The following is a 25,076-nucleotide window of genomic DNA, read 5'->3' as shown; positions in this document are numbered from 1 at the left end:
CTTCTCATGAGGACACCATCATACTAGATTAGGGTCCACCCATTAGACCTCATTTTTTCTTCATTACTTCTTTAAAGGCCCTATCTCCAAATACAGTCACATTCTGAGGTACCAAAGGCTAGAACTTCAACATATGAATTTGGGAGGAACACAATTCAACCCATAACAGATGTCAATAACCACCAATATTTTAAAAGAAAAGGATATTAAAGGAATTGGTTCATTTGAAAGAATATATTTATATCCTTAACTTATCCTCTTGGATAAATTATTTAATTTCCAGGATCTGATATAAACTATAAACTATAAATGAAACTGTAAATGGAACTATAAAATGAAAGGATGGTACTCGTATATAAAGTCCATACACTTTCTATAATTTCTCAGATCTAAACTTGCAATTTCCAAACGAGAAATAGCAGAACATACAATATTTTGTCCACCACCGGCAGTTTATATGCATTTGCTGGAAGCTTGAATGGAAAGAACCAAGAAAGATTCAGACCAAAAGCCCAGGGCCAGATCTGTCAATGGACGGGGCCAGGGAGTCTCCAGAAGCTAGAAGTCAAGGTACTGTGAGATCGAGGTAATAATTAGAGACAAGTCAGAAACCACCTGGCTTGACTTTTTGACTTTTGTCAAAACAAGTCAAAGGGTAGAAGATCCAATTCAGCAAACATCTATTAGACGTAACAAGCAAGGTTCTATCAGAAACCCTAGGTACAGACACGGACAGTTAAGAGAATGGTGTGAACAGAGAATTACGGGACGGGGAGAAGAGGCTCCGAGCCCAATTCACGCTGTCGAGAGAGGTTTCCTAAAGACAATGACTCCTGTGTTGAGTCTGAGATGAGAGAAACAATTTAGATCAACAAAAGAAGTCACCCTCAACATATTGCTATAAGAAAAAAAAAAGACATAAAAATCTAACACTGTTTGGAGACAACCTTTTCTTTGATGCAGTATACAGTTAAATTCATTTTCTTAAATTGGTACCATTTTGCTGTTACTACTGAGGAACAGGTTATCTGCAGGAAAAGTTAAACTTTGTATTAGGATTAGTTGTAATTTAAACTATGTAATTGTCACTATGAGCCACAAGGGGGCAGCAGTTTCAAAGACTGGTGTGAAGAATGTGGAATGAAAACTGTATTAAGTAGAAGAGCTGTATAAATTACTGAGCTTGTGAACTTAAACTTTAACTACCACAAATCAGACCTTTAAAAAATATTATTCTTAGAGCTCTAATTTAGAATTTTAGGGCTGGAAGGAAACTAAGAGATCTCTCTTTTACGTAAAATTTCGTTTTCATTTTCTTTCATATAAATCATGTTGTAAACATGCAAAATATATCTGTTCTACTTTAATATAGAAAATATGCGTAAAATCATTTACCTTAGTAAATAGTAACATATATATATATATATATATATATATATATATATATACATCTTTGCACTTTTAAGTACTTTCATAAATGTAATATTTTGTATTTTTCACTTTATAAAGCCCTCTGAAGTAGACGTGCCAGAAATTATTAAGTCTTTTCATAGATAAAGAAACTGAAGCCTAGGAGAAGGGAGTAACTTATCCAAGTTAATATCACTAATAAGTAGAAATGGTAGAACTTCACTGAACACAGTTTCTACTAGTTTGCACAGTTGCTTGTTAACCAAACCAAATAACAATGATACCCTTTGGTTTACTCCTCTGTGAATTTGGAACATTATTTGAAGAGAACTCTGCTCTGATAGAACTTCAGTTTTATACTTGTCAATGAGACCTTTCACAGACACCTTGCTAACAGTGCTCTCTGTTTAACTACTACCCTGAGAAACAGACTTTGTTTTCAACTGAGAGAAAATGGAAATAGAAGTGACGTCCAAAGTAAAACATAGTATTTGCTGAGGTCAATGATTAGGAGAAAGGGAGAGCGGACATACGAGCCTCAGAAACAGGTGTAACTATTACCTCAAACGCTGCCACGTTCCTAAAGCCACTCAATTTTGCGCCTTATCAAATAGATAAATGTATTAATATTCTCGTAAGACCGAGTGTTTAATTGTATCCTCTTCAGTGAACAGCGTGCTGTCACACAGCTATTTAAACAGACTGACACCTCAAATGGTACTGGACTAGAAAGGGAGACACAGGTAACAGAGCACAAACACCACCACAAACAAATAGTATACAAAGAAGCAAAGTTACAGTTAACATCATGAATAATCATAGAGAAGTCAAAGAGACTATTATTTCTGTGGATGAAAACTCTGTCCAACTAAAAAAAAATTGAGGATAATTAACATTTTTTTTTTAATTCTTCTATGTCATCCTAAAAGCCCAATTTCACTTTCTGGCATCTGCTCCAGTTACTCCCACTTCAGAGCCATTCCTGGGAAAGCAGAAGCTGGAGAGCTGCATCACCACGCCCTCGGGTCGCCCTTCACTCATTCGCTCATTCATCTGCCACCTTCTGTGGGGCATGTGAGCTAAGCACAGAAGAAAGAGAGATCATCCAAAGAACAAATACGTCACTATTCCCTTATGGAGCTTATACTCCAGCAGTGAAAGCCTTAAACAAAAAATGTACTGTTACAAAGTGTGGCGTTATAAATGAAAAATCTGGGGTGCAGTGAGAACCCTGAGATGATAACAGGATACCCAGGTGGTATCATCAGTTCACAAAAGCCTTTGAGTAGGTGACACTGAAGCTGAGATTGGAAGGTGGGCATTGGGGAAAAGCTTCAGGAAGAACAGTGTACCTACTGCCCAAAGGAGGGAGTGATTGGCTTGTTCAAGTAACTGTGGGTAACTATGTCAGTGACTAGCACACATCCTGTGGAAGAAATGAGGCACAGAAGTCAAATGAGTAGACAATGTACGTACATACATACATACCTATATGTTATATTTAATATATATAATACATATACATTACACACACACACACACACACACACACACACACAGAGTCATTAATAGAGGGGAATATAAAGGTATTGCCAAGCCTTTCCTCCAAAGAGCAGAATCAGAGACAGGATGCAGGGCTGAGGGATTCAAGACAGTTCAACTCTGAGATCACAAATTCCCAAGACTATCAGAGAACCAGACTGGACAATACTTTCTCTTTTTACCTCACAGGAATGAAGATCAAATGAAATAATATACTAAAACTGAATAAGGCACAGAGCAGTATTCACATCTTATTTATCCACTGTTAATATAAGAGCACTTTCAATTTCATTCCAGTCTTAATTCCATCCTCAAATGTAAGACATTATTCACCTTCTTAAATTCTCTAATCCAGATTCCCAAGACATCCTCCTAAAATAATAGTCTTCCTTTTGTCTTTAGTAAACCTGTTTTTCCTACTAATGAAGTTATAAAATTAATATTTTATGCAAAGCCTATTTCAAACTTACGTTCTAGTGCATTATAAAGAAGTTCGAAATCTTCTTTTGTTTGAGGATTATGCCTCCGGTAATAGTCCAACTTCATCCACTCTTCTTTTTCTTTTATCTTCCTTAGTTCTTCCTGTGTCTCCCACTGCAACCTTAACATTTTCTGTCTTCTTAAATTCTCTACCACGGCTTTAGCATGCCATTGTCTGTAGTAAGTCTGTAGCACTATTACCTACAGGTAAATTAAAAGGAAATAAAAAGTGTCTATCATCAACTTTATTAAGACAATAAAAGGCAACAATGATTATTTCTATTCCAATTCAATAACTACTAAAAAATGCTGAGAGTCTAATTTTAGCTCTATGCCAGATACTCTCACATACATTACAATACAAAAGTCATAGATAAGGCACTCCAGCCATCTGACTTTGAAATCTCAAGTTGCAGGTACACCTTCATAGGAGGCAGTTAGTATGACGCTTAAGAGCACAGGCTCCAGAGTAAAACTGAGTTCAAATCTTCCCTCTGTTCCTCACTAGCTGTTTGATTTGGGGTAAGTTCCTTGCCATCTCTGTGCTTTAGGACCCTCATCTGCAAAACAGTGATAATAGTAGTATGCATATGAAGGGCTTAGCTCAAGCCTGGTACACTTTGATGAATACTGTTATTGTTATAAATATTAGTTATCTCTAGTTTATCTTAACTGTCATTAGCCATGCTCATATCTTTTTTAAAATGTAATCTACTAACCACTCAGCAGGTAGGTTATGTGTAGAAACCACCAAAGCAAACAAGGATATATTAAATTAGGAGGAAAATATATATGTTTAAAGACACAGTATAGTACCAGATCCTCAAAAAGCTTGCAATGTAACTGAGAGAGTTCTTGCTTTTATTTCCTAAATTCTTTTTTTTTTAAAAAAAAGGAAATACATGGAGAGGCTAGGTCAAGACTGAGGGTAGAGAACGTGCTGACACAGCCCTTCCCCTCATCCTGATCCCTAATAATTACAGAAAAAGCACATAAACAGAAATCAATAAACATATTGGACCATGCTGCAGGAGTCCTCCAACAGAACAGGAACTGTGAAGAGTCCCCTCAGGAAAGGAGACAGGCGGAATAAATTGAAGAAGGAACCTATCTAGTCATGCACTGGGGAGGAAGCTAGAAAACCCAGAAGTGCCTCGCAAACTGGCGCATCCAGTTTGCAGAAGGGGTTTTAGGGCAACTAACAAAGTGACTGCTTGCCCCTTTGCAAAAGGGACAGGCTCTCTAAGACAATTTAGATAAAGAGCAGCAGAGGTATTTGCCTCTAGGTAAACGTGGTTAGTGTCCCACAAGGCTGGTGATACCCAGGATGAATAAAAGTCCCCTCTCCAGAAAACTAGCTCTCTTCCAGAATCAAGTCTTGCCCGTCCCCTAAAGCCGCTGGGGTAAGACTATCACAGCCAAATACATTGTAGCACGTGGGACATCTGGAATTTCAAATACCCTGGGTTCATATCCAAGAATAACCAAACATTTGAGAAGAGGCAACAAAATAAAAGGCTCCTCAGTCACTTAGAACTTACATTTGTGTGAAACAGAATTACTAGAACAGAGGTTCTCAAAGCATGATGGCCAGACCACCAGTGGCAGCAGCATCTGGAAAATTGTTATGCAAATTCTCAGGCCCCACCCCAGAGCCACTGAATCAGAGATTCGGAGGGGAATACAGATTCTGTGTATTTACAAGTTTTCTAGGTGTTCTGATGCACGCTAAAGTTTTAGCGCCACTCTTCCAGACTAAAACAAAATAAAAGAAAAACAAGGCCAAACCAGACAGAGTGAGTATTTTCAGAGAGAAAGGAAAGGCTATTCAATCAACATCAAAGAACCGAGGAGGAGGGAATAGTTCAGGTGGCAGAGTGCAGGCCTAGCGTGCCCAAGGTACTGGGCTCCATCTCCAGTACCTCCTCCAAAACTAAATAAACCTAGTTACCTGCCCCACCAAAAGTAAAAATAATTAAGTAGTACAATAATAGATAAATAAAATCTTTTTTTAAAAAAAGAACCAACAAAACACTGTGACAAAATTTTTAGTTTTGAAATTTAAAATATCAGTACAATGTGTTTAGCTTGGGTGTTATTAAATTTGTTGAACTTGTAAAGATACTAAAACACAGTTGTTTAAACAACAGTTTTTCCCTTCTCGCATGGTAATCCCGGGACTGGCTCAGGGACTGGCAAGCGGTGTGGGGCTAGTAGGAAGCTCTGCCTCACTCACCAAGTGGCTTCCTACTCCTGTGTCCCAGTGGCTGGTCCACTTCCCATCTTCCAGCCAGTAGAGAGGGGAAAAGACAAAAGAATTACCACCCAGTCACTTTAAGAACAATGTCCAGAAGGGGAACACATCAGCTCCCTCATCCCCTTTTCCAGGCCTTAGTCCTCTGGCCTCACCAACACAGAAAAGAGCTGTGAAATGCGGCCTTCAGTGGTGCGGCCCAGCCAAAGCTTTACTACAATGGGAAGAATGGACATCAGCCAGTAACTAGTAGTTTATTGTAGGCTGTTCTGCAGAATGTGCAGAGCCTACGAGGGAACTAGCAAGCAAGAAACTTCGACAGGAAAATCTTTTGGAATGCAGGGTAAAAGGTCATAAAAATTAGAAAGAATGGAGGAATATTAAGAGATATGGAAGACGAAAGCAGACATTCCAAAATATGTCTGCTACAAGTTCCAGGCAGAATGAAGAAAACTGGATTCGAGAAAATGCTCAAAATTTCATAGAAAATTTCCCAAAGCTAAAGAAAGACATGAGCTCTCAGAAAGGATCCATCCCCAAGTCTCAAGCACATCACAGTAAGATTACTAAGGATAAAGTGAAGACCCTAAAAGCTCCCAGGAAGAGGAAACAAAGAGCTGAGAATCCCACTGACATCAGACTTTTAATTAAAAACAGCTCTGAAGTTATAAAAGAAAATCATTTTGAAAATAAGTTTGGATCTAACCTTCTACACCCACTCAAACCAAAACCCAAGAGTAAGGTTCATTGAATGAGCCTTAGATGGCTCACCTCCCAGGCATAATCTCTGAAATAATTACTTAGAGAATACGTTCCAACAAGAACAATAAATTAAGGGGAAAGAATTAAAGAAGTGAGCAAAAACTTTCAAAAACTTATTAGGGCTAAATACATATTATTTGAAAAAAAATTCTATGTATTATATCCATATAAATATATAAAACAATCTGAAGTTATAGTTATGCAGTAAATCATAATTATGTAATATACATGTAACTGTAATTCCAGATCAAATCCTCACTGGCTGGGAGGAATGAGGGAGGAGAAGCAGGAAATGAAAAAGAGCCTGCCAGGGTCGTTGATTTGTTCATGGAAAAGACAGAGAGCCTGATTAAGTGCATTGAAAATTTTTATAAGTTACCACTTGAAAAATAGAAACAAAATACCTACTTCTGAACTATGAAAGAATAAAAAATTAAAAAGTTTGGTCAAACCAAAGGGAAAAAAAAAAGGAAGGTTAGTAAAAGAATAAACAAAGAGCAAGAATGAATAATAAATAAAAAACAAAATAAGATGGCAGGAATGAGTACAAAAATATCAGTAGTCACACATAATATAATCTTGCTTACTACGAGAAAGATTTAAAATAAATACTAGGCATCGAACTCAAGACGCTCAAGAATAAAATAAACATAATACAAAGAGAAAGGAATCAATCAAGGTTAAAGCAGAACTTACCAAATGGAAATTTACTCCTTATCCTAGCCTTTAACCAATCTCTCTGTTTATGGCTCAATCTCCAATTCACTCTCCGGGATTCTTGGGGCAAACTGATTTGGTTCTTGATGCCATTCTCCCTGGCAGGCATTTATTTTCACTTTCTCTGCTCAAGTAAGTCACATTAACACTTCTCCATCTGCTTTACAACTTTAAAAACTCAAATGACATTTATCCTTCTCTTTTCTCAGATATTCTTTGTTCCTGTATGTTTATACTTCTCTTATTCCCTTGACATCATTTTATTGGAATTTGGAAAGTGCTGTAATATAGCGTAGTGTTGTCCATTCTGCCACCTAATATCTACTCCCTCCTACTTCGTTGCTAAGAAAATCTCAGTCTTACTGAGGAGCAACGATGTGAAACTTTAGAAATGTATTTATCACATACTGGTGGCCAGGATAGTCACATGACCCAGTTCAGGCCAAAGAGATAGAAGCTGAATCCCTGGGTAGGGCTTTCAGGGAAAATTCTTGAATGCCACATATGGGACATGCCCCCTTGGCTTCTCCCTTCTTGCAGAATGCAAACACTATGCTGAAGGCTGATTAACCATTTTATCATAACAAAGTAACAAACTCATGATGAGATTAATAAAGAGGAAAAGTAAAAGGAATTCAGGTTCCTGATGACATCACAGAGCCACCAGCCAGACCCCATACAGTAAGAAATTAAAAATTAGTTTGGACTAAGAAAATAAGAATCTATCAGGCTGGAATAACAGGCCCTAATAAAGTCAGCTACAATATTAGCAGGAAATAGCATTTCTCCCAAGGACATTCTGCAGCTATAAAATATCGTACCAATCCCTTTCTTTGAGTAAATACTATCTTCTTATTCACGGAGAAACTTTGTTCTCTAAAATCATAATCTATCAGAAACTTTGTTGTCTAAAATTAGATCATTAAGACTGAAACATCTCACTCTTGCCTGAAGGATCGAAGTTACTTTGACAGAGAGAATTGATTTACTACCAACATGCTGAACTTCAGAGAAGAAACAAGATACCACATCTCTCTGCTAACTCTGTTACCAAAGGAACGGGACTCCAGCCCACATCTCAGTCCAAACCTGACCCATTTATACACAACCCTGTTTTACCCTGAGACAATCAAGATACTGCTCACTAAAATTTCACCAAAACTTCACTCTTCCTCAAAAGTCTACAATAACTCCATCTTTTCCTTTGGTGAAAATTAGTTTGGACTGAAAAGGTAAAACCTCTTCAGGCTGAACTAATTAGAGGCACTGATAGTCAGCTACAGGGTTAGTCCCGTGGTTCCCCTGGTTGCAGTGCAATGAGTCAAAAGACTAAGGCTACAGACTCCTCTCTCAAGGTCCTAGGCTCACTGGGCCAGAACAACAGTCTAGCTCCAGGTTTCCTGTCATACAAAATACAAAGTCACTGCCATCAGTTCTTTTTACGTGCAGCAAAACGATGCTAGGAGGTAGCAGAGACAAAATGCACATGCTTCATATGTCATGTTTAACTGACATCCCTAATGTTTAATAGGATAAAGGTGTCAATTTTTCCCTAACTGAGCAGTGTACTTCAGATCAAGAGCTCCAATTTTTCATGAAAACTGCAAGCTGACTTTAAAATTTATATGGAAGAAAATTTTGCATTAATAATCAAGACAGTCTTAAAAGAGGAAGAACAGTGAGATAGAACCTAATGTGCAGTTCTCAAAACATATTATAAAGCAGTAATAATTAAAACAATACGTTACTGACAGAGAGAAAAAGACATATACATAAATGAGAGAATGGAGAAATCAGAAACAGATGTATGTATAAATGAAAATTCAGTATACATTAAATTACTGTGGAGAGAACAAACTTGAATACTCATAGTACTTTGCAACTGGCATTACATTTGAGAAAAAAATTATAACTCTTCTTCATATCATTGGAAAAGTCCAGATTAAGTACCCCCAACACATAAACTATAAAAGAAAGTTATATTTATGACTGGGGGGGGTGATACAGCCTTCCATAACAATATATAAAATGCAAAACCATAAAGGGGACTATTAATAAATTTAATTATAATGAAAGGTATCATTAAGTATGAGTGATAGGCTGACAAAAAATATGAAATATATGTAATATCTATAAGATGACAAAAAATTTGAAAAATAATATGTGCTATTGGTGAAGTCAGTGTGGAAGGGGCTCTTATAAATGGTTTATGGGTGTAAATTTGGTACAATATTTTAAAAAGTCATCATTTCTGCCCTAGTAATTCAACTTCTAATATCTCCTGCCAAAGTATTTTTTAAATGCACACTACAATTTATATATCATTAAGACTTTGATGAAAACATGTCTATATGTCCTGCAAAGGAAAGTAATTAAATATGCTGTTTACATTGTAGAAAAATATGGTGCCATTAAAATGTTTTTAATAAGTAATAAAAGGTAGAGAAATGCTTGTGATATAATGTTAAGTGTACAAAAAGCTTCTTTAAAGTTCCATGTACAGTTGTCTCCAAAGTAAGAAAAAGAAAAAACTAGGTGATGAATTTTCTACATTTTTTTTATACGATTAATGCCATTTGGAACAACAGAAGGAAAATACCATATTGACTATGGTTAGGGTTAGATACAGAATATGTTTTTATTTAAAATTTATGGTGAGAGAATATCAATGAAGAGACAGAATTTTTTTTTTAAAGAACCAAATGGAAATTTGGGGGTTTAACAGTACAGTAACTGAAACGAGAATACAAAAAACAGACTCAGCAGCAGATCTGAACTGACAAAAGAAAGAGTAATGAACTTGATGATATATTATTAGAAATTATCCACTTTGGAGAGAAAAAAATAAAGGAACAGAGACTCAGAGGCCTTCAGGACACCATCAAGCAAGCAACCACATACAAATACTAAAGGGAAGTCTTCAAACTGAAAGAAAAAGACATTAGATGTTAATTTTAACCCAAATGAAGAAATAAACAGCAGTAGAAAATATAACTATGTAGGTAAATATAAAAGACTGTATAAATATATTTTCCTTTTTTCTACTCATTTAAAAATGAATTACATAAAAGCAATAATTATAAAAGGAATTATGGGGCTTAGAACATGAAAAGAATGCACACATTTGTATGACAATGACAGCACAAAGGAGAAGGAATAAAACTGGAGTTCCACTGGAGCAAGGTTTCAATATTTTATTGCATTTCAGTTAGTAGTAATGTAAACTTTTTTGCTATAAATGGATGTGTATATTCTAATCCCTGAACTACACATAGAGCAACCACTTAGGAAATAACTACGAAAAAAGTTTTGTAAACAATAAAGCAATAAAAAAGATAACTCCATTAAAAATGGGCAAAGTATCTGAATATACATTTCTCAGAGAATATATACAAGTTGCTAATAAGCACATGAAAAATACTCAGCGGCATTAGCCATCAGGTTATGCAAATCAAAACCAGAATAAGACACCACTTCACACTCACTAGGATGGCTATAATCAAAAAGACAGACAATAAGAAGTGTTGATAAGGATGTGGAGAAACTGGGATCCTTATACACTGCTGGTGAGACATAAAATGGTGCAGCTGCTCTGGAAAACAGTCCAGCAGTTCCTTAAAAAGGTTAAAAAGAGTTACCAGACAATCAAGCAAATACATTTCTGGGCACATACTTAAGAGAAGTGAAAACACATGTCCATATAAAAAACTTGAACATGAATGTTTACAGGAACTCTATTCCTAATAACCAATAAGTGGAAACAACTCAAATGTCCATCAACTGATAAATGGACAAAGACAAGCAAAATGTGGTATATACTGGCATACCTTCAGTGGGTATATACAGTTGTGTATTTACAACGGAATATTATTTGCAATATAAAGGAATGAAGTATTGATACATGTTACAACATGGATGAGCCTAGAAAGCATTATGCTAAGTAAAAGAAACCAGTCACAAAAGACTATACATTGTATGATTCCATGTATATGAAATAACCAAAATAGGCAAATCAACAGAGGCAGAAAGTAGATCAGCAGTTGTCTAAAGCAGGAAGGATTGAAGGGAGATAGGGAGTGGCTGCTTTGGGTGTGAGATTTCTTTTGGGATGATGAAAATGTTGTAAAATTAACTGTGGTGTGGTTGCATAACTATTTATATAATAAAAAATTATTGAATTGTATATTTTTTAAAGTATATATTGTATAGAAAATAAAAGTTCTAAATTAAAAAAAAACAGAAGAATTAAAATGGTACTAGAAAATACCTAACATAAAAGAAGACATTAAAAGAATAGGAGAACAAGTGGGACACACAACACATAGAAAGCAAACAGCAAAATGGCTGATATAATCCAACTTTATCAATAATTACATTAAATATAAATGTATTAAACACTCCAATCAAAAGCAGAGATTGTCAGCCTGGATAAAAAAACAAGATCCAACTACATGCTGTCTAAAAGAAATATATTCCAGATTGAAAGACTCAAATAGGGTAAAAGTAAAAGGATAAAAACAGACCACGCAAACAATAACGTAAAAGTGACGGAGTGGCTTTATTAATGTCAGAGAAAATAGATGTTAATATCCTTTGATTTCAATTACTCTGGAAAGCTCCACAGGTGATTCTGTCAAAAGGGTTAAGGCCAAAGGACAGAGGGACTGAAGCCAAGGGACAGAGGGGACAAAGCTAATAGTGCCCAATGGCAACACACAAAGTCCCTGGGATTCCCTAAGGGAAAGGGAAGGACTAGTTGCATTTAGCGTTCCAGTTCCTCACACTGAGGAGGGGAGGTGGGGGGACACACTGGAGATAAAGACTGCTTTTATTCCCAATAAAAAATGACTCACACTGACAAAGATTCTTTCCTTGATCAAATTCTAATCAGGTTCCTTTGAGCTCTTTTTTAACTAAGCCTTGATTTTTAGGATTCTGTGTTCATCTCTACATTGTTCAGTTTTAGCAAGCATCCTGCTAAGTCAGTTTAACCAGAATCCCTACCCTCAAAATCTGATCACCCTTGATATTCCATCGGGTTATTCATCTTGCACCATGTTTCAGATGATGACTAATCATTCTGGCCTGCCTTCAGCAAAAATCCTGCTAAGTTGGTTTAGCTAGAATCCTCCCTTACTCCAGATGTTTTCTCTTAGTAATTTTCCATCCACTGACCCCTACCCTGCTCCTTGGCTATAATTTCCCTCTTTTCCCTATATTCAAAGCTGAGCCCAATCTCTCTTCCCTACTACAAAATATAAAACTCCACTGTAGTAGCCCCTTTTGAATAAAGCCTGCCTTACCATCTCTAATGAGTGTTAAGAGTAATTTTTTCTTTCACAGTACTCATGTGGGTTCTTTCACATGCAAGTGTGGCGTAGGGAAACACACATAGACACACCAGAAAAACAAGCTCAAACATCTAATTTTTAATAGTCACTTATAATAAAAGTTATCTTACCGCCTCCAGTCTTTGAGCATGGTATTCTGCTGCTGAAAAATATTTTCCTGGTGTTACCAGTTTATCAGTCATATTTGATACATACACACCAATTTTAGTCATCTGTGTAGATGTTGTATTTGCAGTTTGTTGGAGCTTTCTTTTCTCAAAAACTGTCTAAAATATAAACATAAAAAATTTAAATAAGTATTCATTATATACACATCAAGAGTAGAGAGCATATTTTCCTACACATTTAAGAGAATACTTTTTTATTTTATAAAACTATAATTCCTTAGAAGATTTTTAATTTTAGAGAGATACACAATACAGTATTTGTTGATTCTGCAGCTTCAAAAATCTACATGGAAAAATAAAAATATTACCTGGGTATCCCTACAAAATGCATTCTGTTTTTCAAGAATCTTTTTAGGTAAAGTTTGTGTTCCAGCATTGTGATATTCTATTCCTGTTATTTTATGCCTGAATCCACCAAGAAATGGTTTGTGAAAATCAGATTTTATAATCTCAACACCCACTTCCTGGTACAGATCAATGCCTGAGGAGATAAAACCAAGACTGAATAAAAGTTCAACTACAAAGGTACTTGAAAATATTTTATCTAAAAGATATCAAGTTACTAACCAGTTTGTACTCTGACAGTTATGATTTGAGGGACATCATTTAATCTAGTTATTCTTTTGAGTGGATATAGATCTGGTTGTAAAGAAAAGATTTCCACTTGTACAACATCCTGGGGCTTAACTCCATGTTGTAGCAATGTCTCATTATTTTTAAGAATCACTCCTAAAAATGAGAGAAAATTATAAAAAGTATTATGACAAAGAAATGACTATATGTACTCCTTTTCAGGGATGGCAAACACCAAAGGTGGTTACATGAATGCATATTGTTTAGTTACCAGAGTATTAATGGTGTCCACCGCTTGCTATAATGTTAGTACAGAAAACGCCACAATGGAAAATGTTACAGTGGTACTCCTGAGCAGGAATTCATCATTATAAGTGAAGTAAAGCTACAACTCTCAATTCATCAGAAATACAAATATATAATAACCATGCAACTCTGAACACTTGAAAATAAAAAACACATTCTATAATATGAGCAAAACCGTATGCTAAATGGTGAATCTCTAGAAAAATTACAATGTGTTATATGTAAGCACAAGACAACTCCGCATCAGGGAAAGCCTGATTATTTTAATACACACCATTCTCTCAAGGGTAGAAAAGTATACACTCAGAGTTCTAAAGAATCCCTTCTTTTGTCTGTTTCTATAATCAGAAATTCATATAAATTAATTCTTGCCAAGGCGGAGTCAAGCCTCAGCTTTTTTGCTGAAAAAAAGTGTACATCAAGTTACTTTTATGTTGTATTGCTTCAACTTATAACCCCATTGGTTTATTCTATCATTTGACCATTATTTTATTTCTACATTCTGCAAGGCATACAGAAATATGAATAATGTTACTTGATGCTGTTTTGTATAATGGAAAGTTTATTGATAGAATCTGTATCAATCTTCCAATATATGGTCTTCTTAAATTACAATTAGGAATTTGAACATCGCAAAAGTTTGTCTTACTCATTCTTAGAAATATAACAGATACCACTAGTCTATTTGAACTATGTTCAAAGCACACTCAAAAATCTTTTGAGTTTCAATTTCACCCTAAATTCTTAATTAAGAAAATTAAAATGTTTTCTGGGTTTTCTGATAGGTTGAAAATGTCCCTAAAATATATCCATGTCCTAATAACCCAGAATCTATGAATGTTACCTTATACAGCAAAAGTGACTGCAGATTTTATTAAGAATTTTGAGATGTGTAGATTACCCTGGATTATCCAGGTGGGATCTAAATGTAATCATAAGTGCCTTTATAGGAGGAAGGAAGAGGGAGATTTGATTACAGAGAAGATAATATGACAGAAACAGAGAGAGAGTTAAAGATGCTATGCTGTCGGCTTCGAAGATGAGCAAGATGCCATAAGCCCAAGAATGCAAGGAATGCAACTCTAGAAGCTGGAAAAGGCAAAGAAGCTTTCCCAGAACCTCCAGAAGGAGAACAGCCCTGCTGACGCCTTGATTTTCTTTATGCAGTGAAACTGATTAAGAATTCTGGGCCTCCAGAACTGTAAGAGACAAAATGTGTTGTTTTAAGCCACCAAATTTATTGTTAATTTTTACAACAGCCATAAAAAACAAAGATTCCTCTTCAGACTAATACAGAGTCCTCTTCATCCCTCTGATTGTCTCTAGAGGAGGCTTGGTCCCACCAAACTCAAACTCCAGTTCTAGTACGAGAATAAAGTACCTGTCTTAGAGGGTGCTTGGCATAGCATCAAGCTCTCTTACTACCGCTGCTGACATAAGCCTGCCACCCAGTGGCGATGCCTGGTACTTACACATAAAGAAGAAAATTCAGGCAGTGCAGATTCTTAGGTACCACTGGCTAGCTACTCCAGTTTCAAAGTGCTCTCTCTTCTCCAATCTTGAACTTCACCTTCTAGTTAATACCAAGAAAATTCCCTTTTTTGAGTCATACCTATATTTAAGTTCAAACTCTGCCACTCATAGGCTGTGAAAATTTACACAAGTTCCTCAAGCTTTAGCTTCTCGCAAAAACGTTAATATCTACCTCAAAGGATTGTTACGTGGATTGAATAATAATGTGATGATGTAGGCAGAACATTTTGTAGAAAATTGGCACACAGTAAGTGCTCAAATTAACCATCATCATCATCACTTTTATCATTATTATTATAATAACTATTTAAATTTTAGCTCTGTTTCCTCAATCAGGCTTTAATAACCAATTGTTTGAATATTTGAACATCTTTACTGTTAGAGCACATTCATTGCAACAGTTTTCTAGAAATAATTATGAAATTGAACTGATTGTTTTTCTTGGATTTGACAAGGAGGAAGAACTTAATAGGTATGGCGTACTTCTTTTTAGCACATAGGATTTCCCCACACACATAAAAAAATCGGTCTTATTTCCCTGGAAACTTTTTTGGCATTTTTATAAGTTAATACCAATTTTTAATAAAATATTATGATCTGTGCACACATATGCTGTGGAAACATTTATTTAGCTATGCTACTCTGCTTAATTCTGTCTCAGTTACAAAGACTACATTCTCTCATAACACAAGGCTAATATAAGGTGGGCTGCTCAGTATGCCCACAGAATATAAACGAACATGAACATCATGGGAACGCGAACTGATCTTAACATATAGAAGACTGATAAACCATTCTCAGTCCTCTTCTTCTATACTCACTCATTCATCATCTATTTTTTTTTCAACTTCATTTCCTCCTAATCCCCACATAAAGTTTACTTCGGTCTCTCTAAGCTTCTTACCACTTCCCCAAATTCCCAGGTTTTCTCACCCCTTTGGGGCTTAGCACAAGCATTATCATTTTTATTAGATGAAACTTTCTAGATCAGTGTCCTCCCTCCCTGCTTCTCACAGCTTTTTGAGCACATCTCCACTAGAACATTCACACATCGTGTGGTAACCACTGCACCTGTCTTCTTCCTGCCTAGTCTGTAAACAACTTGAAAACAGGGCTTTTATTTCATGTTTCTTGATAGTTGTTAGCAAAGTATGTAGAACAAAAGTATGTCCTCAATAACAATGCATTGAATGAATGAATGTGTAACTACTATATAATGTTCAAGCAGGAATTATCAAGACATTTAGTTTGATAAATAAAGATCCTGATTATTTACACGTTAAGACAAAATAAGTCTCGGTAAGTTTACCAGCCTCCAGCTTACCTGAACTTCTCAGCTGCAGCACATAAGGTGGGACACCTAACAGGGATGAAAAATGATCCTGGAGGTATTTTAAAATGGTGTCGATTTTAAAGGGCATTATAATTTTCTGGCCCACTGGAAGAAGTACAATTTTTACTGTAGATAAAAAGAGAAAAGAGTCATAATTAAAAGCAAGGGTCAGCAACCTAGAGTCCACAAGCAGACAGAGAATTATGGGACAATTTTTAATCACATAGAATAAGGCTGCTTCTGACAAGTCTTCCCACACCTCCGTGATAAGAGTTACTTTTCATTTTCTATGAGAAGTGTCATTCAGTTGCAACATTTTGCTTTGAAAATCAGTCCATTATCTCAAGAATTAACATTAATGGCCAATGCCTGCTCCCCCAAATCCAACTTGGAGTTCAGATTTCTCTTCCATTGCCTGCTGGAGGATCACTGCACATTCGAGGTTACCTCCTCACCCAGGATACCCGGAGAAATAGGAAATGAAACTAAACCTCGTTTGAAGATTCTTTTTAAATCATTTAAAAATTTTAAACAATATCTAGTATCTATTATTCAGATATAAACATAGGAAACATCTCAGAAAATCAAGCGTTTTTGTAAGTATTAGAAATGGAGACCCTGAGATCAGAATTTTAAAATGTGCATGTTTTGATTACATGCATCAGGAAATCAGTGACTATTCATGAAGTTAAAAAAAAAAAAAACCAAGAGGGAAATTTTCAAAGGAAATTTTCCTTGACCTTGCAACGACAAGAGATTATGTAAGTCCGTTCTTCCTCCCATCGTTGATTTATATCTATAGTTGGCAAAACGCAAAACAGAAGATCACTTTATTACAAGTATCTGGAATAACTATGTACAAATCTACTTTTCACAAAAATGGACACTATGTGGCTCACTCCCAACTCTATAAAATAAAAAATCAAGACCCTTACATATTAAAAATAGAGAAAAACCATAATTATAAAATGATTATCTGTTCACAGATTATAAGAAGGAAATATAGTCCTTAAAAACTAATTATGGGGTAAACTTTCACATCTACAGACTTTAAATTCTAATGAAGAAGATATAATAAGGTAAAATGGAGTGTAGAGTGCACATTGTAGGCCAAAATAGTTTTGTATGTTTCTAGATGCCTGGCAGGGCAGTTTTCATAAAGCTACATGAGACATTTATCAGTAATACCAGCATGAAATTTAAGGAGGCTTTGTTGATGCCAAGCTCCCTTGAGCTCGTTAAAACTTGTTTTCACAGTTTGCTATCAACAGAGAGGACACTCTCACAAATGTTAAATTATCACAGGCTATTTTAATTGTTTCCTGGATTCAAAATTCTATGATTAGTATATGTTAAACTTTTCATAGCAGCTACTTCCCAAGCTTTGGGAAGGGAAAGTGTGTTAAGGAGTCTGTGAGCCTTAGGAAGTACAGGATCAAAAAAAGTTTCTTTTGTGTAGCACAGGGAACTATGCTCAATATCTTGTAATAACCTTTAATGGAAAAAATATGAAAACGAATGTATGTGTGTATATGCAAGACTGGAACATCGTGCTGTACACCAGAAACGGACACATTGTAATTGACTGTACTTCAATTTAAAAATAATAATAAAGTTAAGCAAAAGAAGTACAGGATCAAGACCACTTTTTTTTTAAGTCACCGTGTGTTTGTTTTTGAATCACAGAAATAAAAAACAGAGCTCAAATTTATACTAAAAAATGAAACTGAGGGGTAATAACTTCAATTAGGTATAAATGGGCTTCATTACTTCCTTCTCCTTTGCATTCTCGTGTGGACACACCATACAAAGACCAACGACTTCACTGGATTCAAACACTACATTCTACCAGGCAAACTGAGTTGCTGTTACTGTTAAATGATAGCCCATGTTCTCCACCCTCTGAATGGAAACTCTCCCAAAACTTATGGACAAGGAGGAGAAGGAGCAGTCAGTTAACCATCCAAGAAGAATTCCTGCTGCTCCCCTCCCGATTTGTTCCCAACAGCGTAGTAATAACTCCAACATGCCAAGCCATCAGCCTGATGTCTTTAAAATTAACCTATAATGAAATACATCAATGATTTTTCTGGAGCTCAATATAAAGTTAACACCAAGCAGAAACATGGAAATACATAAAAGCCACAAGATACATGGAATGAGTACTGGCTAGGAAATGAGGAAAGCATGGAGTCCAGCTCCCATCCCACCGCTTGCTGGCTATGTACAATTAATTTCAAAGTGGCATGCAAAAGACTCATAATTATACTAAAAATATGTCCCTAAACACTTTAGAAACCTACTTGATTTGGCAAAAATAAATATCAATTTGAAATTTAATGATGTCCATTTATTTAGGGAAAGCAGATACTGCAGAGTAAGTAGCAGAGGGGCTTCACACATGATCAGGAGATTCAAGTGGTGTAGTCATAGAAGGTTGATGGATAAGGGAGAGGAAAGCAATATCAAGTATAAAACAAATTTTCAAGCAAAAACAAACAAGAAAAAGCAACCATTCTTCAAAATGAGGGGAAAAAAAAACACCCACTCACCCCTAGGTAATACCTGTTGCTGAAGCATCTTTCGTTGATGTTTTCAGAGATTCTTTCCCAGCCTTTATTTTTTCCAGCAACGTCAGAGGGTCTTCTGTGTATTGTTTGGCTGACTGCACTGCATTCGCAGACTTAGTCAGAGAGTCTCCATAGTCTCTCGGAGAACAGGAACCTTGTTCAGTTGACGTACCGTCTTCCATGCGTTGCTCGACATCATTTAGTCCCAGGCTTGAAATGCTCTGGTCACTGTGTAACTCAGCACCTCTTTCTTGGCCTCCAGCAGATGGTTCTGGTTCAGATTCACTGTCTCCAGTTTGATCTGACTCTGGAACCTTTTCTGAGGGAACCGGAATATTGATCGTCTTTCTTTCTCCTGATGCATCAACAGCATTCTGAGCATCAAGGCCTTTCTCCTGGTCAGACATTTTCCTGAATTGAAAAAAAAAATGCATTTACTACACATAAAATTCCTACACCAAATATCAAGTTCATTGCTGGTATACAGTAATGTTCATAATATAGTACAATGTGGCTCATTATTTTGAAGTATTATCTTAGTAATGGCATTAGGTAAAAACATTGGTGAATTTTTAATAAAAAGAAAGTAAAAATGTGTACCAAAAAGAGAAGCTCAAACATAATAAGTTTGAGAGAAATCTTCTGTGAAGAATATATTGAAAAATATTTTAAAATATATCACCATCTCTTCCTTACTCAATGAACAATTCTTTATGAAAGGACTTTTTCAATAATTTTTTTCCTAAAGACCGAACCAGCACAGGATTCGTGCTTCTGGCACTACGACTGATTAGATGCCCCAAGGAACCTGCCAGGTCCACAGCCAGGATAGGCTGGAAAGTACACACTCTTTTTAGTAGCTTTGTTCTCACAAATTGTAGCAGAGATGACTGATAACCTCTGCCCTCAAAAGAAACATATCAACGAATAAATGTGGATCGATCTTAGAGCTGACTAGGGCCTGAGCAACCAAGAGCTTTGGTTTGGGAGACAGTGTGACAGCCCCCGGGAGCCTGGGCCGCGGTGGCCCAGAGCAGCCCAGAGGCAGGCTTCGGAGGCAGGAGCTGGAGCAGGGCAGCAAGGAGCTGGCACAGCCGGGAGCCCGCCGACAGAAGTTGGCAGCGGGAAGAGGGGTAGGGGAAATGGACCTAAGGCCGATTTCTGCGGCAACAGCATAGAAAAGATTAAAACTTGGAATAGTAGTGAGGTGGAAAAGCTGTGTTTGGGACTTCCACTCTAAACACAGCTCTTTATGCAGAAAAAAATTAACTGTAGTCAGTGAAGTTCTCTGGCTACTAGATGACAAATTAAAAAAGAAAGAAAAAGAATATCTGGAATAAAAATATATAATAGTTGAATTCAATGAACACAGCATTAGAGCTGAGAGGGGGGATGAGGCAGGCTTACTAACTCTGGCTGACTAACATCAAGGGAAAGAAAGTGCCAGGCTGTTAAAAAAAAAAAAAAAAACAGGTTGTTCCTCTCATCCCGCAGCTGGCTCCTTAGTTCCAAGGACACAGCCGTACAACAGGACATTTTATGTTCCACAACTGCTGCATCAGTTCCAAGGACATAGCTCAGTATCTCTTTCTTTGTTCTCTTTTTTCCCATCCAAGTTTCTGTTTTAGGGCTGAGTTCCTCAAGAGGAGAAGGCCTGTAACAGAACATGCCTGGCACCACCGGAATAAAGGTAAGCATGGCAGAGGCTTCCAATAAAAGACCCCGTGGCCCGATTGGGGGGCCGGAGCTGTCCTGACTGGCTACCTGGCTGACGGCTCCCTGCTTGAATGCTTTCTTTCTTTGTTTTTTCCCTTCTCTCTCTGAGTTACAAAGCAGCTTTCTTTTTCACTTTGTCCCTCTGTCTCTATTGAGAATTCTTTCTCAGTCGACGAACAAGGACCCACATCTGGGCAGGGAGGGATGGCAGCTTGCCCACCTGTTTGTGGGGCTTCCCAATTTGGGGGTCTCTCTATCTGCTAAGAGAGCTGGAAGAGAAATAAAAAGATTTTATATAGAATGTTGCAAAGAGATAAGGATATGAAAACTATGAGAGATTAAGAGTCATGGGAAAGAGGAAAAGAAAGTCTGGCATATTTTTCCACTAAGCATGTATCTTCCTGTGAGCTAAGAACAGCCTTATATTGTCAAAATAAAACACGACGAAGAGTCTGCAACAGAGACTGCATGTAACCTGTGAAGCCCTTTATAGAAAAAGTCTGCCAGCCCCTGACCCAGCATATGTCAAACTGGAGTCCCAGAAGAAAACAGTAAAATGGAAGAGAGAAAATATTTCTAAAGGTAATGACTGAAAATTTGTCAAAACTGATTTAAAAAATATGAATCCACAGGTCCAGGAAGCACAACATAAAAATATACCTAACAGGATCTACCTTACACCATACACAAAAATAAACTCAAAATGTATCAAAGACTTAAACATAAGACAAGATACAATGAACCTCCTAGAAGAAAATATAGGCAAAACATTATCTGACATACATCTCAAAAATGTTCTCCTAGAACAGTCTACTCAAGCAATAGAAATAAAAGCAAGAATAAACCAATGGGACCTAATGAAACTTACAAGCTTCTGCACAGCAAAGGAAACCATAAGTAAAACAAAAAGACAACCTACGGAATGGGAGAAAATTTTTGCAAATGAAACCGACAAAGGCTTGATCTCCAAAATATATAAGCAGCTCATACAACTTAATAAGAAACAACCAAACAACCCAATCCCAAAATGGGCAAAAGACCTAAACAAGCAATTCTCCAAGGAAGACATACAAATGATCAATAGGCACATGAAAAAATGCTCAATATCACTAATTATCAGAGAAATGCAAATCAAAACTACAATCAGGTATCACCTCACACCAGTCAGAATGGCCATCATTTAAAAATCCACAAATGACAAATGCTGGAGAGGCTGTGGAGAAAGGGGAACCCTCCTACACTGCTGGTGGGAATGCAGTTTGGTGCAGCCACTGTGGAAAACAGTATGCAGATTCCTCAAAAGACTAGGAATAGACTTACCATATGACCCAGGAATCCCGCTCCTGGGCATATATCCAGAAGGAACCCTACTTCAGGATAACACCTGCACCCCAATGTTCATAGCAGCGCTATTTACAATAGCCAAGACATGGAGACAGCCTAAATGCCCATCAACAGATGACTGGGTAAAGAAGATGTGGTATATTTATACAATGGAATACTACTCAGCCATAAAAACCGACAACATAACGCCATTTGCAGCAACATGGATGCTCCTGGAGAATGTCATTCTAAGTGAAGTAAGCCAGAAAGAGAAAGAAAAATACCATATGAGATTGCTCATATGTGGAATCTAAAAAACAAACAAACAAAAACAAACAAAGCATAAATACAAAACAGAAACAGACTCATAGACATAGAATACAAACTTGTGGTTGCCAAGTGGGTGGAGTGTGGGAAGGGAAAGACAGGATTTCAAAATTGTAGAATAGATAAACAAGATTATACTGTATAGCACAGGGAAATATACACAAGATCTTATGGTAGCTCACAGAGAAAAAAATGTGACAATGAATATATGTATGTTCATGTATAACTGAAAAAATGTGCTCTACACTGGAATTTGACACATTGTAAAATGACTATAAATCAATAAAAAATGTTAAAAATATATATATACCTAAGAGGATAAATACAAATAATTCATAAACATACATATTATAACTAAATTAGAGAATAACAAAGTCCGGAAAGCAAACAGTGATAAAGGACATACCATCCACTGTTTTGAATAATATTAATTTGCTGGCATTAATACAAAGGAAAGAAAAGTAAAATCACTGCAAATATTTCTTCAGAAAAATAGAAGCCAAGGCAATAATGGACTAATTAAAAGAAGATAACTATCAACCCAGAACTGTGTACCCAGCAAAATTATATTTCAAAAAGAAAAACAGGAAAAAAAAAAGGAAAAACAGAAACATTCACAAATAAGTTATCACCAAGAGAACTGCTCTAAAGAAATTTCTGAAGGATACACTTGAAAAAGGGGGAAAATGGGTCCCATGTTAGTCTGAAGTGAAAGAAGAATAGGCAAACAAATAAATCAAAAACATATGGGTAAAAACAAATAAATATTGTCAACACAAAATAACAGCAGAAAATTAAAATATGAGACAATAATCATACTCAATTGGGAAGGGAATGATGAGAATAAACTTATCAAATCCTTATACTGTTTACAAAAGTGAGAGAGATGATATTCGTAATGCTAGATTTTGTTAAATTAAATATAAGCGGTTAAATTTCAAGAACCACCAATAAAAGAACTGAAATAAAGTTTTTAAATTCCAGAACAGTACAGAGAAAAATAGTAAAATGAGACAAAACTAAACAAAACCTCAGTTTTTAAAAAGTTCAAGAAACAACATGGGTGACTCTCCATTAAATTATGCTCAATGAAGAAGCCAGTGCTAAAGGCTACATACTGTATGGTTCAATTAAGGGAAACACAAAGTTCTTGGTTCACAACCTCTATAATTCCCTGAGTAAAACTGAAATTGAGCCCAGCACACAGATGGCAGGGAGAACTGGAGAAAGAGGCAGACCATTCTAGATTGTAGATGGCAGGTTTAACAAGCAGGGAAACTTACAAAGGAGGCAAAGGAGGCAGCCTAAAGACAGTAAATCTCAACATCCACCTGCCAAAATCTTAAGAGTTAATGAGAATTTTACGGGGTTCAGTCACGTATACAGTTCAGATGGTCTTAATAACACATCTCCTGGTTCAGCAACAGTGGGCAGAGGTACATTCCAAGGACAGGGAAGCGGGAAAGAGCCTCTCCTCCAATTGCCCGCCAGGGTACCGGGTCACGTCCTTCCAATGACCTCCTCCAACAAAAGCACATACCAGGATGAACAATGTTACAGATACAACTACATATTTGTATATGCATAGAATACCTCTGGAAGGCGACGTGGAGGGCGGAGAGGTGGCGGGGGACGTGGGTGGGAAGCAGATTTTCACTGTTCATTCTTTTTACTGTTTGAACTTTTTATCAACTTTATGTATTAAGCATTCAAGCGTAAATGTTATAATCTTTAAAAAAATGTTTAAAAAGAAAAAACACTCTACTATGATTGCATATTTTAAAAATCCCCCTTTCACCTACAAAGCATAGTTTCGTTGCTATATCTAGAATATTAGTGTAAGTATTAAGTCAGGGACCCAGTTTTGCCTTCTACCAAGTAGTCGTGTTGAGTTTTTAAGTTTTTTTAAGAGGCACAGCAAAGACCATGGGTGGAGAGGAGTGAAAGAGTAAAGTCTGAAAGCGCTCTATTTACTAAAGGCTGAAAACGGTCACCATGGAGGGCTGAACGTCTTCTAATGCCAGACCTGGGTTACACACCCGTCTTGCTTTTATACTACTACCATGGAAAGTGAGGTACACCTCCTAGCTTGATGCTGCTGCTTCCTAACCCCAAATCAGAGATCCGGAGCCAGAAAAGGAACCAAGAAAGATGGGATGCTTTGCACAGGTTTGTAGGCAAAGGTGGAACATCCCCGAGCGGCCAAACAGCCCCCAGAGCCCAAGCTGCATCAGCGCCCCACACAGCCGTCGGAGCCCAGCGCCTCAGCCACCCGCTCAAGGTCGGTCGAGGGGTCGGGCCGACAGAGGGCAGCCAGAACCTGTCCTCCTACCTCACTAAGAAACGCAGTAACTCGGGTGGAAGCGGTTCCTCAGGCTCCTAGTAAGCAGAGTCCATACTCGCCGGACTCTCGGTTACGGGTCGTATCCTAGCAACGGTTCTGGAACCCTGTCCCCAACAGGGCACCGCTCCCGCGAGAAGAGGCGGTGCCCACGCTGGAAAAGAGGAGGCGGGGCGGAACCGGGGGCGAGGGGGCGGAGAGAAGGCATGAGGCGCGGGGAGGGGCGGGGCGAGGGGGCTTGTTGCCCACTCGTTATCTGGAGCCGAAAGTGATTTGGGCAGAAGCCGCTCTCTCAGATGTCTTTATGTTTGCGAAATGGCACAGTTCTCCCAACCAAACAATGAAAGCAATTTGCGCTTTGGGATACGAAA

General features: G+C 37.1%; 1 protein-coding gene across 11 annotated transcripts in view; it reads right to left on the bottom strand.

Annotated features, from left to right (window-relative positions):
• The window catches only part of IQUB (IQ motif and ubiquitin domain containing), a 163,909-nt gene extending 139,125 nt beyond the window's left edge, over positions 1-24,784 (bottom strand). For 10 of the 11 annotated variants that reach the window (XR_012074307.1, XR_012074305.1, XR_012074308.1 and 7 more), the window contains exons 1-7: positions 24,697-24,784; positions 18,994-19,409; positions 16,420-16,554; positions 13,251-13,412; positions 12,992-13,164; positions 12,627-12,782; positions 3,423-3,633 (exon numbers count right to left, since the gene is read on the bottom strand). Coding sequence is in view for 5 of the 11 variants with exons in the window: in XM_072964578.1 (XP_072820679.1) it covers positions 3,423-3,633; positions 12,627-12,782; positions 12,992-13,164; positions 13,251-13,412; positions 16,420-16,554; positions 18,994-19,405 (1,249 nt within the window). In the remaining 6 variants the exon portion in view is untranslated. Of the gene's footprint in view, positions 1-3,422; positions 3,634-12,626; positions 12,783-12,991; positions 13,165-13,250; positions 13,413-16,419; positions 16,555-18,980; positions 19,410-24,696 lie in introns of those variants that run through there. The other variant, XM_072964579.1, reaches the window with a different exon arrangement.
• Between the last annotated feature and the right edge of the window lie 292 nt (positions 24,785-25,076).

This window comes from Vicugna pacos, chromosome 7, assembly GCF_048564905.1.
Source record: "Vicugna pacos chromosome 7, VicPac4, whole genome shotgun sequence".
Taxonomy (NCBI): domain Eukaryota; kingdom Metazoa; phylum Chordata; class Mammalia; order Artiodactyla; family Camelidae; genus Vicugna; species Vicugna pacos.
This window is presented reverse-complemented; position numbering and strand designations above follow the sequence as displayed.